This window comes from Anas platyrhynchos, chromosome 2 (genome assembly GCF_047663525.1).
Source record: "Anas platyrhynchos isolate ZD024472 breed Pekin duck chromosome 2, IASCAAS_PekinDuck_T2T, whole genome shotgun sequence".
Classification (NCBI taxonomy): Eukaryota; Metazoa; Chordata; class Aves; order Anseriformes; family Anatidae; genus Anas; species Anas platyrhynchos.
This window is the reverse complement of record NC_092588.1, coordinates 101,205,841-101,227,343: the sequence shown is the minus strand read 5'-3', so window position 1 is coordinate 101,227,343 and position 21,503 is coordinate 101,205,841. Positions and strand designations below refer to the sequence as shown.

The window sequence follows — 21,503 nt, the reverse complement described above, 5'->3', positions numbered from 1 at the left end:
TTTTTTTGCATCCTTAGCTATAATTCTTGCATTTGTTGTTCAGCATTCTTCCCCTCCTGAACAGTTTAAACTTCTGATGAGGGTTGTGAAAAGCTCATTTCTGTGTTCCGGTAGTCACCATGCCTGTGTGTGTGCTTGTGCAACAACATCCATGTATCATCCAGAGCTTCTTCTAGAATCAGCTGGATTTTGTGAAATGTAGGGTGTGGCTGAATTTGTGTGTGCACGTGTACATACATACGTGTGTATACCTGTATATATATCTATAGATATCTGTATACCTTTGCACACAAAAAAATGTATATATCATTTTAATCTGAGACCTTGATGAAGTCATTGTTCTCAGCTGTGATTGCAGCTACTGCAAATCAGGGCAGAGTAACCTCTAACATATTTTTAAACAGCTGGTATGCTTCAGAGGCCAGAAGTACAGGGATATTGTGGAAACACTGACTCTTACTGCAACTGTGCAAAAGGATGCAGCAATAAATAAATAAATTTCGCAAGGAAATAGGTGATATCTGCCATCTAAACTGAAGTGTTGTCATGGCTCTGGGTTGTTACAAACTGCTTAGTGACTGGATAGTGATTGCATTTAGCAGTTTGAACCCATATGAGGGAAAAAAAAAAGGAAAGAAATACTAACTTTGTATGCAAAACGCTAATTACAGTAACTTTTATATTCTGTTGCTGCTGAGGTGTATGGCCTGTAGGTGTTAGAAATGGAGATGGTGTACCAAGGGGGGGTTATAACTCCTCTGTCACTATTTTGCTTTTTTTTTTCCTGGCTTCTAAGCATGGCTAATCTAATTTACGTCAGGCTACAAACGGCTTTGTAAAACAGCTTTAAGGCCCGGTGTTGCTGCTGGCTTGGTAGAAAGTGACAGCACCACAGAATATGTCCCCCAGTGTCTACGAGTGAAACGAGGCGGTTACCCTCAGATAGGCATAAACGCACTATTAGATGGTTGAGAAATACATTTTTCCCCCCTAAAACCCTCCTGGGAATTTATTGTAGCGCCTTTGATGTAACTAATTAGCCCGCTCAAAGTAAGCAGTGACTAACAGCCTAATAACGGGCTAATGGAAGGAACTTCATAACGTTTTCAAATCAGGATGCTTTGGAGTGTCTTGCAAGAGGCTGAGGAGCTTTTCCCCGATGAGAAATGGTTGCCAATAGTCAGATCCTGATGTCTGCAGTCGTTTTTCTCTCTATCTGAGACCCCGGTTCTTTGAAGAGGCTAGATGTCAGAGCGGAGCACTAGTCCCAGAGACATTCTGAAAGTGCTAAGTTTGGTTTCAGCCCCCATCATCAGACTTGGAGCAAAGAGTTTGGGGCTGTTACACAGCAACTTGTAGGCTTTGCTGAATTTTGTACGGTGGAACACTTTACAAAAGGGGAAATGAAAAAGTCAGGTTGTTTTTGCAAGAGGTCCTTTTTTTTTTTTTTTTTTTTTTTCCCTAGTGTGAGTTTCTCAGTCCTTAAGTAGCAAAATCAAAACATTAAATGTACTCCACCAAGGAGGGGAAATGTTTTTGCCTACTTTCTGGTCCTGTGAATTTACAATGAGAAATGATATATCTAAGTGTTAATTTTGCCAGTTAATTCTCCCTTCAAATGTCTTCTATTCCTGCATTCTATTCTTTTTACCGTGTTAACAAACATCTCCAAGACATTTCCCACTTGCCCAATAGCCTGCGCAGTGCTGATGCCGGACCTGAGTCCCTCTTGCTCTACTTGCACGAATAGTTTCACCGAATCCCTGGGCTTATGGTGTGAGTAAAGCAAGTAGGATTTGGCCTTGTAGGCCCCACGAAGGTAAACTTAAAAGCTCACCACCTGCTCGATACCTGGGTGCAGGGTTTAGTGTTTCTTCCGCAGCAGCCGATGTCGTCACTAACACCTAAACCAGAGCATCGGGGGCTGCGCTCGCGAGCGGTGTTAAGTATCACTGCAATAATCCACTGTCTGTAATGGGAGAAACACGTAGCACTGAATTTGGGAAGGGAGAAAATGGCTTTCAGCTGTTTTGGTTTAAATTGTTTGTTTTTGTTATTTTAAAGCCTGGGTGGAAATAGGCTGGGAGACAGCTTGTTGAGAAAGGAGGCTCCCATTTCTTTGGGGGCCTGACCCTGCAAGTTGCTGAGGATTGGTGCCTCCGTTAGCTCCACCGAGGCTTGCAGCCCAGCAGGCTGGGGCTCCATGCTGCAGAGGCTCAGGCTGTGTGTACGGACTGGCTGGCCGCTCACCTGAGCGACTCTAGGCAAGCTTGGCCAACAGGATACTGCGGGAATCTGGCTCAGCAGACAGCTTCAGCAGCTTGATCCAAGGTCACTGAAGTTAGTGGGATGGCTTGAGTATCAGGTCAGTAAACACATTCCCAGATGTTGCTCTTTTTTTACTTATTTATTTTTTTCCCCATGCCCTGCAAAATATTGTTGCCTTGCTCGGCAAGATGTTGGGTCAGGGGCAAGGCAGCCCAGCCCTGCCTTCTGCCTTCCTCGTCTGCGTTTTGAGGGGAAGAATCCTGGGACTGACAAAGAGGTTTCCACAGCGCCCTGTGCCTTTGTGTGTATAGGTAGCCCTGTGTTCCTGAAGTAGGATTTCTCATTTTGAATGAGACTTTTGCCATCTGTCTCTAGATTTGATGCTAGGGTTTGGAGAAACAGACTCCCAGTTATATCTGAATTCTATAACTGAATTCTAAGATGCTTTGTACAGTTAGCAACTTCCCCAGCAGTCCTGGGGAAGAGTTACGTGCACGGCTGGAAAACTCTGCGAGCCGTGGTTCAGGTGGTAGAAATGCACCGCTAAGGCAGTGGTGGAGCAGCGTTAGCTGTGTAAAGGCCCATTTGGGTCAGCGGGAGCTCTGCCACTGATCCAGAGGAGTGCAGGATCAGGCTCAGTTTTGGAAGTCATAGAAACTGTGTCCTGGCTTTCTCTTGCATGGAGAAAAGGACTGAATTGAGTTGTGCTGTATGTGCAGGTAGAATGAATATACATATCACTTGTATAAAATAGCAGGGGGTGGAGTATTATGTAAGTATTTTCAGGATTGGGTCCGTAGGCAGTTCTACTTAGTCTCGCTGATAAATCGTTTTTCTTACAGTGAGAGTTAAAGATTTTGTTTAAAAACAAAAGAATATAACAGGTCTCTGGAAACAAACAAAAATTCAGAGAAAAGAGCTGTGTATTTGTATTCCAAAGGTCACAATTCAGTTTCTGGAAAATACTATACATATGGTAATGGAAAAATAACTAAGCTGAAAATCCATTACGAACGGGAGTATAAATCTATACATTTTCAGTGGTGAGCTCAGATAGTGTATGCTATTTATAATAAAAGTCTTGTATAAGGTATGCTTAAGCATTGCAAAGAAGGTAAGTACTGTACTTGTTATCTAACAGATTTTGTAGCCTCTCGTATGGTTGGGCTCTATTTTTAAAAGCGATTATGAACATTGTGCTTCGTATCTGCGTTAGCCTTTCCAGAGCGCGTGCTTCATGTGCAATTGCTCCAAATGCAGGGAAATAACAAACTTGGTGCTCAATTTAAACTACTGTACCCACCCAAACCAAAACTTTGGTTACAACACAGGCTTTTAAAGGCAGGCACAATCCTGCAGATGCATTTCCTACTGCTTTGCTCTTAAGGTGACCAGAAAGTAGTGATCAATGGATGTATGCAAGAAGCTGCACATGCCCATGTCCTAATGAGCTTGGCAATTGCTCTACTATATTATTCCAAGAAAGAAAATAACAGGTCTCAAAAACTTAGATCTTCTTAAACGTGGGGGAAATTGCTTTCTTAGTAGATACCTATTTTATTAAGAATTTAAGTAGTCAATCTCTTTTGCATCCCCCTCCCCCCTGCCTTCTGGTTCACAGCAACCTAAAATGCTACTTTTCTGGGAACGGCTGATATTCTGACTTCAGTTTTGTAATTTAATGATGGAGAGTTTCCTTAGTAAACCAAATTTAGAGTACTAGAATGCTTATCTTATATCCAGACCTTGAACATAAAAGGCATTTTATACCAGCAATTGTTCATTTAATGAGCAATTGCAGAGTGCAGGACGGTTAAGGGATTGAGCTATATGCACCATTATTGCAAGAAGTATTCCGAAATACCAGAAATAGGACGTAAGCTCTGATCAGGGGGACTGTGAGCACAATTACCTTCTTTTCAAATCCTTCTGTGACACTGCGGGAGGAAAAAGGACTTTGAAACTTGAAAGGAAAGAGCTTGCTTTCAACCTCAAAAGCTAGGAGGAAAGGGCTCTGAAATTTGCTCAGTATTCCCAATTCACCATTAGCCTGTTTCTTCCTTTAGCCTCAAGGCATTCTCCGCTTTTTGAAAAGATGTTAAGAAATTCAGTCACAATAGAGAGCCTAGTTTTGAACATGTTTCACTCGGTCCATTGAGGTCTGGTCTTCAGCCTTTGTGTGGGGTGAATTGAGCTGAGCAGCAAGCTGGTTGGGGAGAGGTGAATGAGCAGTCTCTGTGCAGTCACAAATTCTGGCAAAGAAAAGATTACCCTCTCCTTTATTTTACAATATGCATTCCTGTACAATCCTGCTAGTGGCAATATGCGGAGCTGAGCTTGTGCTTAGGTCAACATGGAGCACTTGGTTTATAGCAACTCTTGTTAAGTTTGTCTTGTAATTGAAGCTGCTGTTGACCTTGCTTGGAGACCATTTGTAAAACCGTTTATTTAGCATAAACTGAAATAATAAACCCTCCTTCTCTTAGGCCGATTGTGATAGGGTGACATTAGTTTGATTTAATGATTAGCCGCCTGACCCCTCAGCTAGAGAGAGCTGCTTGAATAGGGAGAGTTCACTAGGAAGCACACAGGAAGAATACTAATGAGCTTGTTAAATTTAGCATGGCACCAACCACTTTTAATTCCTCTAATGGGAGAAGCACTGCCTCTGAGAGAGAGGGAGGGAGACAGGGAGAGGGGGGGGAAAGGCAGAGAGAGAGAGAGAAAAAGAGAGGGAGGAATGTCCACAGCCTGGTAGCCAGAGAATTTTGGTCAAGAGAAGAGCTTGGAGAGCCTGTAAGCCAGGGTCTTTTGGACTGCGTTGTAAGTATGTTGCCTCTTCTCTTACCCAGGTGCAGCGTGCCGGCAGGTTGCTCGTGCGGCAGCAACGCTGCTACCTGCCAGTCGCCTGCAGGAAGGCGGTGGGGAACTTGGCGCAGGGACAGATTTAACCGGACCGGTGATGTGTCCTTTAAGCCGGGGTATCTTTAAAGAGTGCTGGGAGTGATTTTCAGCAGGGTATATCAAGTAGATTTCAACTTTTTTTTTTTTTTTTTTTTATATATATAGTTGCTGATTCTACGAGGTTTAAAATAAAGAAGTGTTGACTTTGTCTCTTGAGGTCTGTGAAACTGTGATAAAAGGAAAGAAGTTAACGTGGGAAGAAAGTTTAATGGAGTTTTGTGCTTGATTGTGGTTTGCACTGCTTTTTAATTTGCTGGGTAAATTAGCTGAACAGCCAGAAGTGCGTTTGCTCAGACACACTGTCCAGTGCGAGCTGTTCTGTTGATTAAATGAGGTAGGTGCTCCTTGGTGCTAAACACTTCTAATAAAAACCGCTTCAGATCATAATAGCCGGACTAAATCGGGTATTTCTGAGTGGATGGGAGAATCTTGAATTAATGCAGTCGTTCCAGACTGGGTGCCTGTAACACGTGTCTCTGGCTCCTAGCTCACAGGGCATACATGAAGAAAGGGAGGCTTATGCAGATTGCTTTGGAGGCCTGATTACTCTCTGCCCCCACCCCAGTCTGTCTCTTCTACCTGCAGAAGGCAGGACGAACAGTGCTGAAGTTGGTGGGCACCCACCAGTAGGAAGCAGGTGGAGATGAGGGAGAATTGGTCCTGTTCACTGTAATTTGTCTTTGCAACATTTTAGTAAATCAGATGTTTCTTTTGACCCTAAAGCAGGCTATTCCTAAATCGTGAGAAGAGGAGTAACAGCCATTGTGTGTTTGGCTGTGAGGAACCTTTGGCAGATGCTGCCAGGGAAGTGGGCTGTTTGCTTACATTTTTGCTATAGAGTCCCACTTGTTGCCATGGTGGACAGTATGTTTCCGTCAATAATTTGGCCCGGTGCAGCTTGTCTGCACTCACTCTAAAACTTGATAGAACAATTCGGCTGAAACAGAACAAGATCAGACAGCTTTCGCCCTTTGGCTCACTGAAGTGGCTCTGGGAGACGAGGCAGAATTATTGCCGGAGAAGTTTCCCCCTCGGTGTAAGCAGGGGGCTTTTCCAAACCTCTCGGCTGTTTGTGTTCTGGAGCGCAGTGATTGTCAAGCCCCCTCATCTGCCCCCTATCCAAAGCAGCTCTGTGGGGTGGAGCGGGAAGTAAATGCTTAGCAAAATGTTTGTCTGTTGAAATTCCATATTATTGCAAAAAAAAAAAAAATCATGTTTACTTTTTAAAAAAAATCTGCATGAAGTTTTATGTGGTGGGCAGAATACAAAACTGCTTGACTTTAACAGCAAGCGGCATTAATTTCATGACAGAGAGAGATGGTTGATACAGAGGAAAAAATGCTATTTTTCTTTTGTTTACTTTTTTTTTTTCTTGAGGAACCAGAAAAAAAAGGGAAAACTTATTAAAGCGAAACACATTTTTTCTTTAGTTTCAAAGTTAGTGAAAGTAGGTTTTGAATTTCATTCAGCAGTTTAAAAAATCGTTCCATACCAGTCCCCAGTACCTTGATTCATGACACATGCGTGTTTTGAGAAGGAAAGAATAAAACTGAAGCCTGAAGACAGGCATGAGCTTCTTGTTGTATTCCAGGATGGCAGTTTTAACAAATATTATCTTTATATGGAAGAGTAAAAGAACTGAAATCCTATCTGATCCTCAGATTGATTATACAGCCACACAAATCACTTTGGCTCTCTGCTTTCCATACCGTGGTAGCACAGGTTAGCTCGCTCTGCTTAAGGGTCTGTCAGGATTTCAAATAGAGTGTAATCCCCTATTTTTACAAGAGTTTACATCTCATCAGTGAAAGTTCACTCTAGGTTGAAATTTAACATAAAAGACTCCAGCTAGAGAGAAACGTGATGGAAAATGTGACTTTGGTTGGGGTGATTTATTTTTTATTTTTCAGTTATACAAGCAGTTTTCTAAAAACCTCATATAAGTTTTAAAGTTTTAGAGGACTGCAAAAGGGAGTCTAACTAAAAACAGCTTTGGTGTAAAAAGTGGAAACCTTAAACCCTGCTAATCCAGAGCAGGGACCAGTGCCTGTGCATATTAATAAAAAATAGAAAAGGGCAAAGGGTTTAAACTCTACAGCGTTGTTGTCTGTTTCTATTAACTCTTTCTCCTCAGACCAATCCGGGAAGCGCTCTGTATGGAGAATTACCGCTGGCTGTTAAAAGAATTCAGTCCCTGGAAGATGCTGATAAGTCAGCAGACCCTGCTTGCTGTAATACCTGGAGATAGAAAAATAATTAAGCGCTCAATAGGCTACACTGCTGGGTTTTGTTGTTGTCCCTACTTTGGAGGAGAGGGGGCAGGGAAATGCCTGGAGAGCACGGCATTAAAAGTAATGGCGTAGCTAGTTTGTGCGTATAATGCGCCAAATTCAACTCCGGGTATCTAATACGCATGGAGCCTGTTTGTAATCTAATTTATATGAAAGCAAATAGGTTGAGTTACGCTGGTGGTGAACTTGTGAGAGTAGGCGCATGGTGAATTGCCTGCTGGTGCCTTTGCTGTTTGAATGAGTGCAGCAGGGCAAGTTGTAAGTAAAAATGTGGCCCTGACCTCAAATATTCTGGCCTCTGACAACTGAGGTGAAATCTTGGCACTGCTGTAAACAACCCTGCTTTGCCTGTTGGTTGTAGGATAAGTGTACCTGAGCTGCGTTTATTTCCTAAGGGTATTGTATTTTCCTTTCCAGTTACCTTTTTGCACCCAGTGTTTAATCTGAGATTCTTAATATACTTTTGAACAACTTTTGATGCTAAGAGTATTTATAAGTATTTCTTCAAGACACACTGGTATATGCCGACACATACAAGGTGGTTTGTAGAGCAAGGCTGTACCTGGAACATGGGATCTGCCAGAATCCAGCCAGCAGTTGTGCACTGGTTTAGAGAAATGTCTGTTTTAATGAAACAATAATACAACTACGGGGGGTGTTTACAGTAGATATTTGTGCAGCTAAGAAAACTCTTCTGGTACATGTAAAGTACACCTGGGAAGCCACATGTGCCTTCTGAGGGGAAGAACCCCTTGGTGTGGTTTTTAGAGGGTATGTGTGGCCCACAGGGGTTGCAGCTCATAGGGAAGCCCAGGTTTGGTTAAACACCCAGCTGTGAGGCAAGGCAGGCCAGTGGATCCATCATCAGAAGGCCATAGGGCCCTTCACAGCAGGCAAAAAGGCTTCAGAGGGAGATGCTGGAGACGAGCAGGTGAAGAGCCGTGGCCTGATGGACATGTGGAGAGGAGGCCTGCAGATACTTCTGCCTTCCCATGCTAAAATGCACACATGCGATATCATAGGCCTAAGGGGTCGTCCAGACTGAGGCTTGGGCTCCACCCTCCTCACTCTTTCATTTTCCCCCTTTTTCACTGAATTTTTTTTAATTTGTGGATATGGGAGTAAGGACAGAGGGTGTGTGCTCCACCATCCTCCACACATGTCCCTGTGGTGGCACTGCCGGAGCAGTTGTCCCCAGTTGTGCCTGCCTTACGCCGCTGATGCTGGATTTTGGGCAATTTTACCCATTTCCTTGTTGCCCACCTTGCCTCTCATCACTAATGACCTTTCTTTAAGGCTCCAGACTCCCACAAAAGCAAGCCTCTGAAGGACTGGAGCAGCGCTGCAGAGCAGCAGTGGGTGGCGAGGTTTGATTTAGGCTCAGCTAGCGGGGTTCATCTTCTGCTGTTTGTGACAAATTGTTTTCTTCCTCCCCATCAGGCAGGCAAAACTTCCAGTCTCCTTGTCCCAGTGGCAAAAAAAATACAGCAAGTCTGTGTCTGTTCTTGCAGGATTGATAGCCCCGCTGGTAAATGCATCAGTGCATGGGTGACGATGATCTACCGCCCAAGAGCCGAGCTGGTGTGCTCGGCCCGTACCCACAGCATCCCTCACAGCCCGGCGTGCGCCGACGGCCACTAACTTGTGCCCCGGCGTTTCGAGCGATGGTGGTGGCGGGGAGAACTTTTTATTTTATTTGCTAAAAATGGACTAAAAGTCTCTCACTCTTTCTGCTCTCTCTCTCTCTTCTTTGGTATTTTTTTCCAGAGGATGAAAGTCCTGGACAGACCTATCACAGAGAGAGAAGGAACGCAATCACAATGCAGCCACAAGGTGGGCAAGGCCTCAGCAAGATCAGTGAAGAGCCTTCAACATCTAGCGAGGAAAGGGCCTCATTAATAAAGAAGGAGATCCATGGATCTATATCGCACCTTCCTGAACCTTCTGTACCTTATCGTGGGACATTGTTTACTATGGACCCCAGAAATGGTTACATGGATCCTCATTACCGTGAGTATTTGCTGCAGATTTGTTTCGGGGAGCAAGGCTGGAAGGCTGTTGAGGCTGTCAAATTGAGTGTCATTTTATTTGTCACATTGCATCGTCCCCGGAGCCAGTTCCTTTGTCTGTCTTAGGGTTGAGGTAAATGTGTTCTGTTTTTTTTTTTCTGTCTCAAGTTAAAAGCAGGGAGCAGTTGCATGGCAGCTCAAAATTAGCACAGGCCACTGCAAAGCAACTTCCACAGGATATATCATCTGTTGCTAATCCTCCTCAATGATCCAGTGCTGCGTTTGCTCCACCCCCTTCATACACGAAGAAAAAAAAGCCTCATTAAAGAAAGCAGAGAAGGAAAATGAAACAGCCCTCAGAGGTCTTTTTTTTTTTTTTTTTTTTTTTTTTTTTTTTTGAAACAATGTTGAAGTGCAGTATTAAGAGCAGAAAGGGAGAAAGGACTGTACCTTGTACAATAAGAATTTGGGGGGTGATTGGAAACTACATTGCTGCTTTTATTGTTTGCTTTTATTATTTTTAAGGATTCACTTTTTCACAAGCATGCAGGCTAATAGGGTAGTTTTGTCATTTTCTTTCCCAGCTATAGTCCCCTGAAGTTGTACAGGGAAAAAAAAGGCAAATGTTTTCAACTTCTGAATTCCTGCTCAGGCATTAATAAAAAAGTAAGAAATTAACTGACACTTGAACACAGATGTGGAATGGATTTATCCACAGGCAAAATGTGAGGGAGTTAAGCAATTTTTTTTCATCTGCTTTTAGTTTTTTTTTTTTAAACAGCAAAAAATCATTTAGTTGTGTAGTAATGAAGTACATCTTGAGGTGTCAAGGCTTGTGCCTTTTGATTATAGATTTATCACCTAGTCAGGATACAGATTTGCCATTTAACCTTCCAGTCTCCAGTTCCAGATGATAGGTTTAAGACCCACAAAGAGGGGCCAGTCTGTGTTGTTTTTTTTTTCCTTCACATCATTCAGAAATTTTAGTGTTTTAAGGCAAAAGGTCATTAGCCAGACGACTGATTAGTGAGGACAGCTGATTAGTGCATGTTTTTTTGCTAAAGAAAGTGCCAGGGATAAAAGCTAATTTTATCCCTTCATTAGTTGGGCTAGCAGCAAAGGGGAATGTTCACTCATCAGGGTGCAGATCAAAGTATGTCTCGCGCAACCTTAAGTCTCACCGACCTCCTTTTTTTTTAAAAAAAAAAAAAAAAAAGAGCCTGATTGTTAATAAGAACGAAGGCATTATGAGAAAACGAACATTTGCTGTCTTTGTAGTCTAGATCAGTATTTAGGGAAAAAGTTTGCAGCGAAGCTTTTCAGCTCTCTTCCAATGTACACACTCTGTTTCTGCACACTGTCCTCTTCTCTCGCTCTTACGCAGCCCTGTTCGAACCCTGGAGGGGAGTTACTCATCCTTCTGCCTGGAAGGGTGTGCAGCAGCACGCTAGTGGCAGACTTGCCTGCCAGAGAAGCGTGGATGTGCAGAGCAGAGTACTGCTCGCAGTCAGCAGCACACAGAAATACAAACTTGCAGATAGGAGACACCAACTGCAGCGTACAGCTTTGAGGATTTGTTAACGCAGACCCCAAGTCTCGCTCAAAAACAAAAGTCCTGTTAGGGAAGCAAATCACTTCTGTGTGTAGGCACTACAGCTGGAAGGAAAGGAAGCATACAACTGCCCGCCCCACCCTGAGCCCCAAACAACCGAACAACAAACCTTATGATAAATTTAGTGATTGTCATTTTGACCATCTGACCAGCTGCTAACTAACCTCTTAAATCTGGATCAAAGTGTCTCTGATACTACTAAAGATTCAGACTGAGGAGTAGGGTCCACCCAGTCAGAATGAGCCTGGGTGGTTTGGGCTTGGTTTATTTTGCTTTCTGTTATTAAATTTGCCTCTTTTGACTGGAGTTCCCAAGACTTGATGTAGCTGCTATGTCTATATTGTGACCAGTAACGTGAGCTAGTTAGGATGTGTGGACTGCTAGGGAAGCATTGATGTCAGAAGTTGAGGGAACAGCATAAGTTACATATAGTGATAGAGAAACAAGTGATGAGTTAACTTTAAATGAACAACAAGATCCTAAAGCAGAAGTCTAAGCCAGAAAAATATCAGATGGGCAGACCCACTTCACTGCTGCTGTAGTGAATTGCTGGGTTTTACTCACTGATTTATAAAATCCCTCAAGCTATTAATGTCATATAAAGAGCCATCATGCTTTTATTTACCTTTAATAGATGTGATACAGAAAGACAACTAAAGAGACAAATGTCTAGCTAGATTTATAGGGAAGCAGACAGGCTTACTGAAATTTTCATAGTAGTTGTATCATTTATATATGTAAGACATGCTTTCATCGAAGTGGTGACAGTATTCAGGCTGACACTTACAGTGGGCCATATGAACAAGGCTGAATAATGTAATCATATCCCAGTCCCACTGTAGCAACAGGTGAGGAACCAGCGAAGCTATTGTTCTTTTCCTTAGTTTCTTGCCAGTTTTCCTGGGCATATGGATAGAAAATACTGTTTTAATTCTCCATAGCTGGGTATGTAAACACTCACAGTAATTCCTTAGTTTCCCTGTGGTTGGAAAATATAGACTCTTCAAGATGCCTAATTTGTGCTTCTATATATACCCACTTTGTATTTAAAAGTGTGGGCAGGCTTCCTGTAACACAGGAAGAGGGAAAATAATTTTTTTTTTTTTTGAAGAAGGACATCTGTATATTTTTATGGCAAGAAAAGAAAAAGAGCATTTAAGTCAATTGTGTGTGGAACGCATGTCTGCTCCAGGAGCTGCAGTTATTAGAAACAACTTGAATGCCTTGCATTTCTACATGTAAATATGCGTGTCTCTGTGTATGTGCGCTGCAGGATTTTCTGTTGTTATAATTTTTTTCCTAATTAAAATGACTGATGTTGTAAACGTTGGAAATAATAGTTACCATATATGTGGAATAAATACCTCATCGAGGGGGAGTTAGCTCTCCTGCAGAGTGTGGGTGGGGAGGATGGTTGTGTTTCAAGTGGACCAGCTTTTCAAACAGCTGGGATGAAACATGCTATGGAGCTGGCGGCCCTTGTGCACCGCCAAAGAGCTCCTCAACTGTTTAGCAACCAAGGATGAGAGAGCGGCCTCGTGCTCAGTCCAGAGACCTCTGTCCTCCCAGAAATAAAAACAAAAACACATCCAGGCCTAAAACAGATATTTTTGTTTTCAGTTATTTTGTCATTGTTATGATTTTCTCAAGCATCAATTAAACACTGGTCACTAAGGATGTTTTTTAAAACTTTTTTCTTTCTGTTTAAAAGCTTTAGAGGAGATGACAAAAATGCTGGGGTTTCCGTTCATATGTTACAGCTTTTCTTTACTGAGGAGAGCAGCATTACTGAGCTTGAGCGTGGATTTTTGCAGTGTTTCTTAAATGGATTGAAAAAAAAAGTGTTTCTCAAACACTGATTATGGTGGTAGTTTGAGCCCCTTGTTAAAGTAAATTCTGTCTCCAGAGGTGGGGCTGAGGCAGGGATAGCAACTTCCTTTTGTTATTCTCTCCCCAATTTTAATTCCCACGCAGATTTATGGCAGTGCTAAGACTGCCTGTCTCACAAGTCATTCCTCATGGAAAAAATGAATCATTCCTGATGTAAACACTTTGATTTAAAACATACTGCTGGTATTCTTCCCTGCGTTTCACAGCTCATCTGAAAGAATTGTTAGTTCCTAATTAGTAAAGCCTGAAGAATTATCTTAAGCAAAAAGCAGTGACAGTTCAGTTGGCTCTGATCTAAAAATTCATATACACAGGAATGGCCCTGGCAGGATTCTTTCTGGTACGTCCCTTCAGCTCAGCGGTTGCACTGAACATAGCTGAAAGCAGGATCTCACCCTGCTTCTTTTCTTTTTTTTTCTTTTTTTTCTTTTTTTTTTTAACAGGGATTTATTCTGCTGGTTTTGAAGCTTCTGTATCTATCTGGGGAAGCGGGAACTGCTTATTGCACATTTCATAGGATTAGCCCTCCAAATGCATTGATTGCCCTCAGTTCCCACCAAATGTGTCTGGACTTGTGCTTTGCAGGGATCATGTCCTCATAACTGCCCCCCTTAGATTCCCCGGTGTTAGTGTCATCTCAAAATCAATTTGCAACACGAACAAAAGACCAAAGCAAGGAAAATAACAGTGCTAGTTCACTAGGTGCACTTGATCATTTACTTGCTTGTTGTTTTAATTCCCCTTAGAAGAATTCCCCTTCCTTCATCTTCCCCATAGAAAAGGAGGGAGAAATATAATAAAAAGGAGATCAGACTGTTTCTACAAATGGTAAGTGGAAACACTGCATTAAAATGCAATAATAAAAAAGCAGTGACTTTACATGGTGGTGTGGCTTGCACTGTGATGGTCATCTGTGTGTGGCTCATTGGATGGTAAGAGCTGTCCAAGCTGCCACCACCAAATGAACTCATGGAGGGGGGGTCCCTTTCTGGGTTGGGGGATGGGGTGGTGGCTGGTGGCCTCTTTTGTCCTCTCCCTGAAACGTTTTGGGCCTCCAGTGGGACAGCCGAGAGCCTTTAGGTTAGTCCCATGGCAGGCACTTTTCTTAGCACACCTCTAGGTTCCCTGCGTCACCGCGTGGTGGTGGCCAGGGACAGCTCTTTACAGCCATTTTCTCCCCCAGCCCTGTTGGAGAGCGGTAGGTGAGTGTCAGTGAGGAATCCTTGCAGAGATTTAGGGCCAGAGTCTTTAAAGACATTTAGGGGCTCTTCAATTTCAGCACGAGGTTAGCCTCTTAAATACCTCTAAAAGTCTGGGTCCTACTTGTTCAACCCTTTCTGCAGCAGTATTTGGAGGAGGGGCATAAGCATTGTAGTAACAAAACTATCCTCTGACAGTGATTTATGGAGTGGTTTCTAAATGTTGTCAAGTAGGGGTTGTTGGAAAAAAAGTTAAAGCATCTAATAAAATTCACAGGGAAGAAAACTCTGGTACAAAAGTGAATGTCAGCTGAGCAACCAAAAAGTTGGTCTTAATGAAAAGAAAATTAGCGTCTTTGCATGAAAGCTTTTGGAAAAAAAATCTAAAATTTAATAGCTTATTTTAATGGCCTCCAACAGAAAGATCTTACTGCTTTCAAAATCAAGCTTAGTGTCAGAGACACCTTCAGTTTGAAATTTTGGAAGGAGCAGCAGACCTCTTGAGCTTAACAGCTACTTGTAAATGGAAAGCTGTTCTGCAGGATGTCTCCCAAGCCTCTCTAGTCATGTTTGAGAAGTTCTGCTCCCTGTAAATACTCCTGCCTATTTCTCCTGAGTCCTGTGGAAGAAGCATGGACTCTTTAGAGCCCTGGAGTAGCTGCCCCTGCTTGCTCCTCTCATTTGGAAGTTACAATTGCACTGAAAAGATTTACAGCTAGAAGTGGCACATAAAAACGTCCTTTTTCTACCTGATTTTCTTTCTCCTCAGCATGAGACTGCAGAACTGCCAATACTTGAAAGGCCTTGAAATGTAATGTAGCTGATAAATTGAAGGGTGATCTTTCTGGCTTTTTGCTTTGATTTAGCTTAAAGTTTAGGTTAGTATTCAAAGATACGTATTTACCGTTTTTTATCTTGTCATTACAATTAGTATTAAATTTAACTGGAAACTACAGGGCATGATCTGGAGAGAGGTGATCCTGTTTGGGCAAAAGGTAGAATAGGATATTTCTTACGACTAATTCTGTTGGACTTAATGTAAAAAATGTCCCGAGGATCAAATTTTCAAAAAGGAAAAAAAAAGTATTTTGTCCTTTTATTGCACCTAAGAGAATGTGACTACTGAGCACTGCTGCGTGTGGAGCCGTCCGAGGACCAGATTGGTTCTGTTAATCTCTTTCATTGGGTTGTTTTAAGAGAATGTGTTTTTTTTTTTGTTTTGTTTTATTTTTTTTTTTGAGAATAAATGCAAAAACACTCACTTCCTCCACAGATTTGATTTGGTTTGTCAGGTGAGGCATTTTTAGATGCTTTACAGTGTGTATTTGTTGTATACTGCCTTCATGGAAGGAGACAGAGTACATTGCTCAGAGCTATAGAATCATAGCTAGGAACTCTGAAAACCAGCCAAGAAATAATGTAATCCATCTCTTTAGCCTCAAGGCGGATCAGCTATCCCTAAATCAGGAGAGAATGAAAAGCTTCTTAAAAGTTGCCGTGTCCCTTGATACATGGACGTTCCTGTCTCTAAGAGTCTTGTCACAAGGTCTGTAGTGGGTTTGGACTGATCTTGTTTCCCTACATGGTAACTTCTATGCATCAGCAGCTGAATGGGGAAAAAAGAAAAACAACAAAACAAAAACATTTGGAAGCCCTAAAACTGAGTTGAAAAAAATATCAAAACAAAATAAAAAACGGTGAGGTTTCCTCTTCAGAGATTTGCTAATGCAAGAATGTTGAGAGTTGTGGTATTTGCCATTGCCGTGTACTCTGGAAAAAAAAAAAAATAAATCCCAAAGCCTGATGCAGAATTGTTGTGCTCATTACTGCCATGACAACAGGCAAGATAATTAGCTTTCTCTTTTTATTTCTTATCAGCGATCTTTCTTGTGACGTTTTTGAGGATTCATAGTGCTAGGGTTTAGCCAAGTATGACAGGTATGTAGAGAACTAGTGGCCAAAGGAAGATATGCATCATCTGTTTCAAAACTTGAAGCATCCCATAATGCCTGAGGTTGCTGTCTGTCAGTCATCTTTTTCTGAATATTCTGTCCTCCAAATGTTTCTCAGCCAAGGATACATGGTTTGAAAAGTAGCCTGTTGGATGTGGCTGCCTAGAGCCTTAAAAAACGTTAGCCAGAACTCATCCCTGTGCAGCTTTTGGTGTCGGATGCCTTACCTGTATCTGTAAGGGGCTCTGTGGCTGCAACAACTTGAGTCCTTGTGGGAAAGCATGGGGGACATCTTAACCAGGTGCTGGTTCATGATTACGAGTCCTTGTATTTTTTGTGATTATGGCTTTCATTGAGAACTGAAGCAGGTTTTCCTGAGTTGATGAGTGTGAGTCTTGTACTTGTTAACCTCTGTGAAGCATCTTACATTGCCAGGAAGACAGTTCACTTGCACTAGTGGTCTTCCATCTGGTCAATGCAATAGAGGGAGTTCAATTACCTAAGCAGAGGTTTCAAGTGCTATTTAATGTCTGAAAGGATTGTAGTTGGTCTGTCTGCCACCCTGTAAAGCTACTGGTCTCCATCTACGTCTGACATCATATCCATTAATTCTGTATAAAAGTCTCAGATAGAGTAGAGGTCTCAGATGGCCTTATGTGTTTGTGTAGGTAGCCGGATCCTCATAGGTGTTGTATATGGGAATTTAAATCAACGTGTCCAAATGTACAAAATAAACATTCAAGTTCAATTCCTTTTTATTCCCATCTCCCCTGCCATAGCCCTGTTTTCATGAAGAAATCTGTAGCAACGATTAAATTGTGGGGTATCTTAACAACCACAGGGTGCCCCTCTGTCACAGTCCCTTGGGGTAATCTCATTATGCCCTCAGTGCTTGTCAGAGTGAGATCGGCATTTGCACCATCATTCTCTGCTTCAACCCTGGATTTGGGGAGAGCAAGTAACTCTGTTAAGAGATTATCAGAGGAGAGCTACAGTGATGGTGAAGGGGCTGGAGGGGAAGACATATGAGGAGCGGCTGAGGTCCCTTGGTTTGCTCATCCCAGAGCAGAGCAGGCTGAGGGGAGGCCTCATGGCAGCCTGCAGCTCCCTCACGAGGGGCAGGCGCTGAGCTCTGCTCTCTGGGGACAGCGACAGGACCCAAGAGAACGGCATGGAGCTGGGACAGGGGAGGGTCAGGCTGGGGGTTAGGGAAAGGTGCTGCACCCAGAGGGTGGTCGGGCACTGGGACAGGCTCCCCAGGGAAGCGGTCATGGCACTGAGCCAGACAGAGTTCAAGAAGCGTTTGCACAATGCTCTCAAGACACACGATTTGATATTTTTATTTTTTTTTTGAGTGGTCCTTTGGGGACCCAGGAGTTGGACTCTATGATACTTGTGGGTCCCTTCCAATTCGGATATTCTTTGATGCTATGCTGCTGCCTCTAGGACCAGAGGAAAACACGGATGTGTGGGCGCTGAAGGATGGTGTCCCAGAGCATGCCTCAGGCAGTGGGCACACTGTGGACCTGCCCTCCCCATGGCACCATCTTGGCCAGGGAGGTTTTAAACAGCAGTGTAGTTCCTATTGACATGGCACGAGTTCAAGATTGTCCTATGGAAGTCTCACAGCACCAGCTGTGGCCTCCTGTTGGGCTCCAGGACCGAACAGGCCTTTGGTTTTAAGATAGTGTAAATGCTTTGGTTGTTGAATGATTTTCAGGACTGCTAGTGGTACAGCTCAATTTCTGTTTATTGAGTTAAGTAGGAGGAAAGGCTTCCTCTTATTCACACCTAGCAACCCAATTAGCTTCCTCTTAGCCTGTTTTTTGGGTAGTTGGCATGGTACTTTTTAAGCTCTTACTAAAGCAGAGCTTAAATTACTTACAACTGGGACCCTTGAGCTGGCTCATTCAGTGCATTTGGAGATCACTGCAGAAACACTTACCCTTTCGATCAAATTTATAGTGGTTACCATTTTTTGTTTGTGATGATATAACTTACAGCCAAGGCAGCAATCACCAGTGTGGGAAACCAGGACTGCACCAAGTATCGGGGTATTTGTAGCTGTGTTTTAAAAGAGCATAGCTTCTGTAATACAATGTGGTCGTTGGCATGCAACGTGGTGGTGTTGTCCACAGCAGCATAAAAGAGAGTACTGGCATGGAAGTGTTTGTGTATGTACAGGTTTGTACTCTGTCTTCATACTTCCTTTTAAAAATGAGTAGTCACTTTGCAAACAACAACAAAGAAAAAACCAACAGGAGCAAGAGAACGTTTTATATTGTCTTTCAGAATTTGTCTTAGTGAGTTTTTGGAGTTCAGCACAGCTCCCTAGATAATGGAATCTCTTTTCAATCTCAATTATGCATGTTTCCTGCTTCACACTGAATAAGGTAGAACAGAGGGTCCCCCATTGTTCCTTCTGTTTTCCCTTTCACATTTCAATGCTGCCCTGAGCCATCGGTTTTCCCAAACAGCCAAACGGCGCTGATCCAGAACCCAGTGAATTCAATGAATCAACAGCTGCTGGCTTCAATGAACTTTGTAATAATTCCCAGTTGCCTTATAGTCTCCTCTTTCATCTTACCTGCTCCTCATGCTAGTTGTAATTTAAAATCATAATTCCCAAGGATCCGTGTTACCATTTCGCAAATGAAGAGCTGAACATTGATATTCCTCTATCTAGAGTCCCCTGTTGAAGTAGCTTATGGTAACAAGCCAAAAGTAATGGCATATGACATACTTTGAAATAAATGGCTGATTATGGTAACAGCTGAGTGTAACACCAAGTGTTGAAGCAAATAACTAATGAGGTAGAATGTGTTGAAATAAATTTCATTCTGGTATGTCACACTCTTGGGTGTAAAGAGGTGCTGCATTTGATTTGTATGTTTTTTTGCCAACCTGCCTGCAGATACAACTGTTGAAAGCCTCCAGCTATGGACTTGAATTCTGTTAGACGTTGTTGCTGAAATGAAATCAGGTTATTTGTATGAATAAGATTTGTTGGATCAAGGCCTGTGTTATGTAGAAACAGTGGCTGCTCACTTTACTGGGATGGACCAGCATGGTACGGTGATAGCAGGCTGTTGGCACCAGTGCCATATTTCATGCTGGATGATATTTGAGTTGGCATCAACACAAGTGAGCTATAGTGCTTTTGACAATAAAATCGGTGCCAGACAACAAAAAACAACATTCATTGCTGCTGTGACAGGAATGGATTTTCGTTTTCTTTTCACTGGAAGGGAGAAGAGGAATGCTGGTCATTATATCACTGGCTAATCATGGAGCTGCCCAATACTTGGGATGTTTGACTTGGGGAAGCTCATAAATGCCTCTACTTTGCCAGAGACCAGCAGTGACCACAGCCTGTGCTTATTTGCACTCTTACAGATTTTCAGTTTTTCTTGATTTGTCAACTTGAGTACAGAAAATTTAAATAAGCTTACAGGGAAATAAAGCCATCTGGAGGAAGCCCCTAATGAATAAAGACTGAAGACCTGATCTGGCTTTGTCTGCTCCCACGGAAAAAATTGCAAAGGCTGGATGAAACCCAAAATGTTGGCCTGTGAAAGTGTTTCTCTGTTCTTGTGGGGAAATGGCACATCTCTTTAAGGAAGATAATTACTTTCCGTGTACATCACAGATTGTAACACAAATCCTACTTTTAGTCGTGTCTTCCATGCTTCTGTGCTTTCTAAACCAGCTTAAACCAGAAAGGCAGGTGGAGGATGTGCTGCTGTAGTGGTACTTCCCATAGGTGTTACTTTTTGTGTGTCTGTCACTCCGAAAGGGTGATCTGTATGGGAGGGTAGGGCATCCTGTGCCTGTGTCCTGGCCAGCCTCCACCTCTAGGATTTGCTCGTAGACTGTGCCATCATGTGAGGCTCTCCTGGGCATACAGGATCCTGCTGGACCAGAAGGGCATAGGCCAGTGCTGCTGAGGCCATGCTTGAAGGCTGGTAAAATGCAAAATCACCCTGTTGTATCCTAAAGGCATCGCAGAGGCCACCCCTTTAAGAGGTGACATATACACAGATAGACCTTGCTGAGGCTACACAAGGCACTGGCACAGTCCCCTGCGGAAGGCAGCCCTCCGAGGCTGCTCTGCTGGCTGCTGAGAAGTGACCACTGTATTTGCTTAGGGAGGCTGGTGCCGGCCTCACATTGCTCTGTGGTTCTGAAGCACAATACCTTGCTGTGGGGATGTGGGTAGGAAGAAATCTTCATATGGATGGGAAGAAGTCTTCAACTTTCCTTTCCTTCTGAGCATGCAGTGCAGCATGGCCACAGGCCAAGCTAATTTGGCAACATGGGCGATAGGTCTTGGCTCCAGAAAATGCTGTGGTCCACTCAATGTTTTCTATAATGTCTTTTTAATTAGCATTCAAACACTATAATTTGTTCCTCTTTTTCTTTTCTTTTTTTTTTTTTTCTACAATCTTTGCATATCTGGGTGTAATAATAAGAGGAAACACATCCAGCCCGGTAGTTTGATGCGGAGTCTGGCTATTTACATGGCTGGTTGAATTCTTCCAGCTGTGATTTCCCAGGAAGCTTCAAAAGCAAAAGGTGCTTTCTCTTTCTTGCTTCCATCCTTCTGCGTAGCACTTCCGTGAGCCTCACCTAACTGCAACTAATGACACCCTTTTATGTTGTCAGTGCAGGGAACTGGGAGGTGCTGCTGACAATGTCCTGTTCAGCCCAGTTATGCTTGGCTTCTTGTTCTTCTGACAGTGCAGTGTGCACAGAAGAAAAGGACTTCAAAACTGGTTTAGAACTGATTGAGCGCAAGAGTGGGAAATTAGGGGTGGGAGCTGTAGCAGCTTTCCTCCTCTGCCCAGCCTTTTTAGGACCCTGGTGACTTATATATTATGGCTCATAGCTATCGGAATAAAATCTGAGGACAACTCTCTGCACACATCTTCGCTCCCTGTAACTGCTTGATGCCTCCTGGAAGTACGTGCCACCAAGCAGGGGCAGTGTGCTTTCCAGGCTGTCGCTGTTTGCAAACTGAAACGCTGGCTCTTGGCATTCCTGGTCAAGTCATAGCCCTATGTGTAAGCCGGTATATACTTTGTGTATGCCTGCATCTCAGGTAGGAAAGCTGCTATTTGACATGAACTGGCCAACTCTTTGTTTTCACCTGGGGTGAATCCGGCATCGTTACAGGATGCTGGACAGGGATATTATAGGATATTTGTGTGTACTATAGGATGTGTGCATGCTCTGCAGTAATTTAGTGTCTTTTTTTTCTGAGGCTTGTTGCTTCCTGGTTATTTTCCTGCCTGTTTTTGTAATGTGATCTTTCATAT

General features: G+C 43.0%; 1 protein-coding gene across 4 annotated transcripts in view; it reads left to right on the top strand.

Annotated features, from left to right (window-relative positions):
* Positions 1-21,503, top strand: part of GLI3 (GLI family zinc finger 3) — a 217,507-nt gene that overhangs the window by 62,047 nt on the left and 133,957 nt on the right. For 3 of the 4 annotated variants that reach the window (XM_005014945.6, XM_027451340.3, XM_027451339.3), the window contains exon 3: positions 9,291-9,533. In XM_005014945.6, the coding sequence (XP_005015002.1) occupies positions 9,291-9,533 (243 nt within the window). Of the gene's footprint in view, positions 1-2,097; positions 2,366-9,290; positions 9,534-21,503 lie in introns of those variants that run through there. The other variant, XM_021269134.4, reaches the window with a different exon arrangement.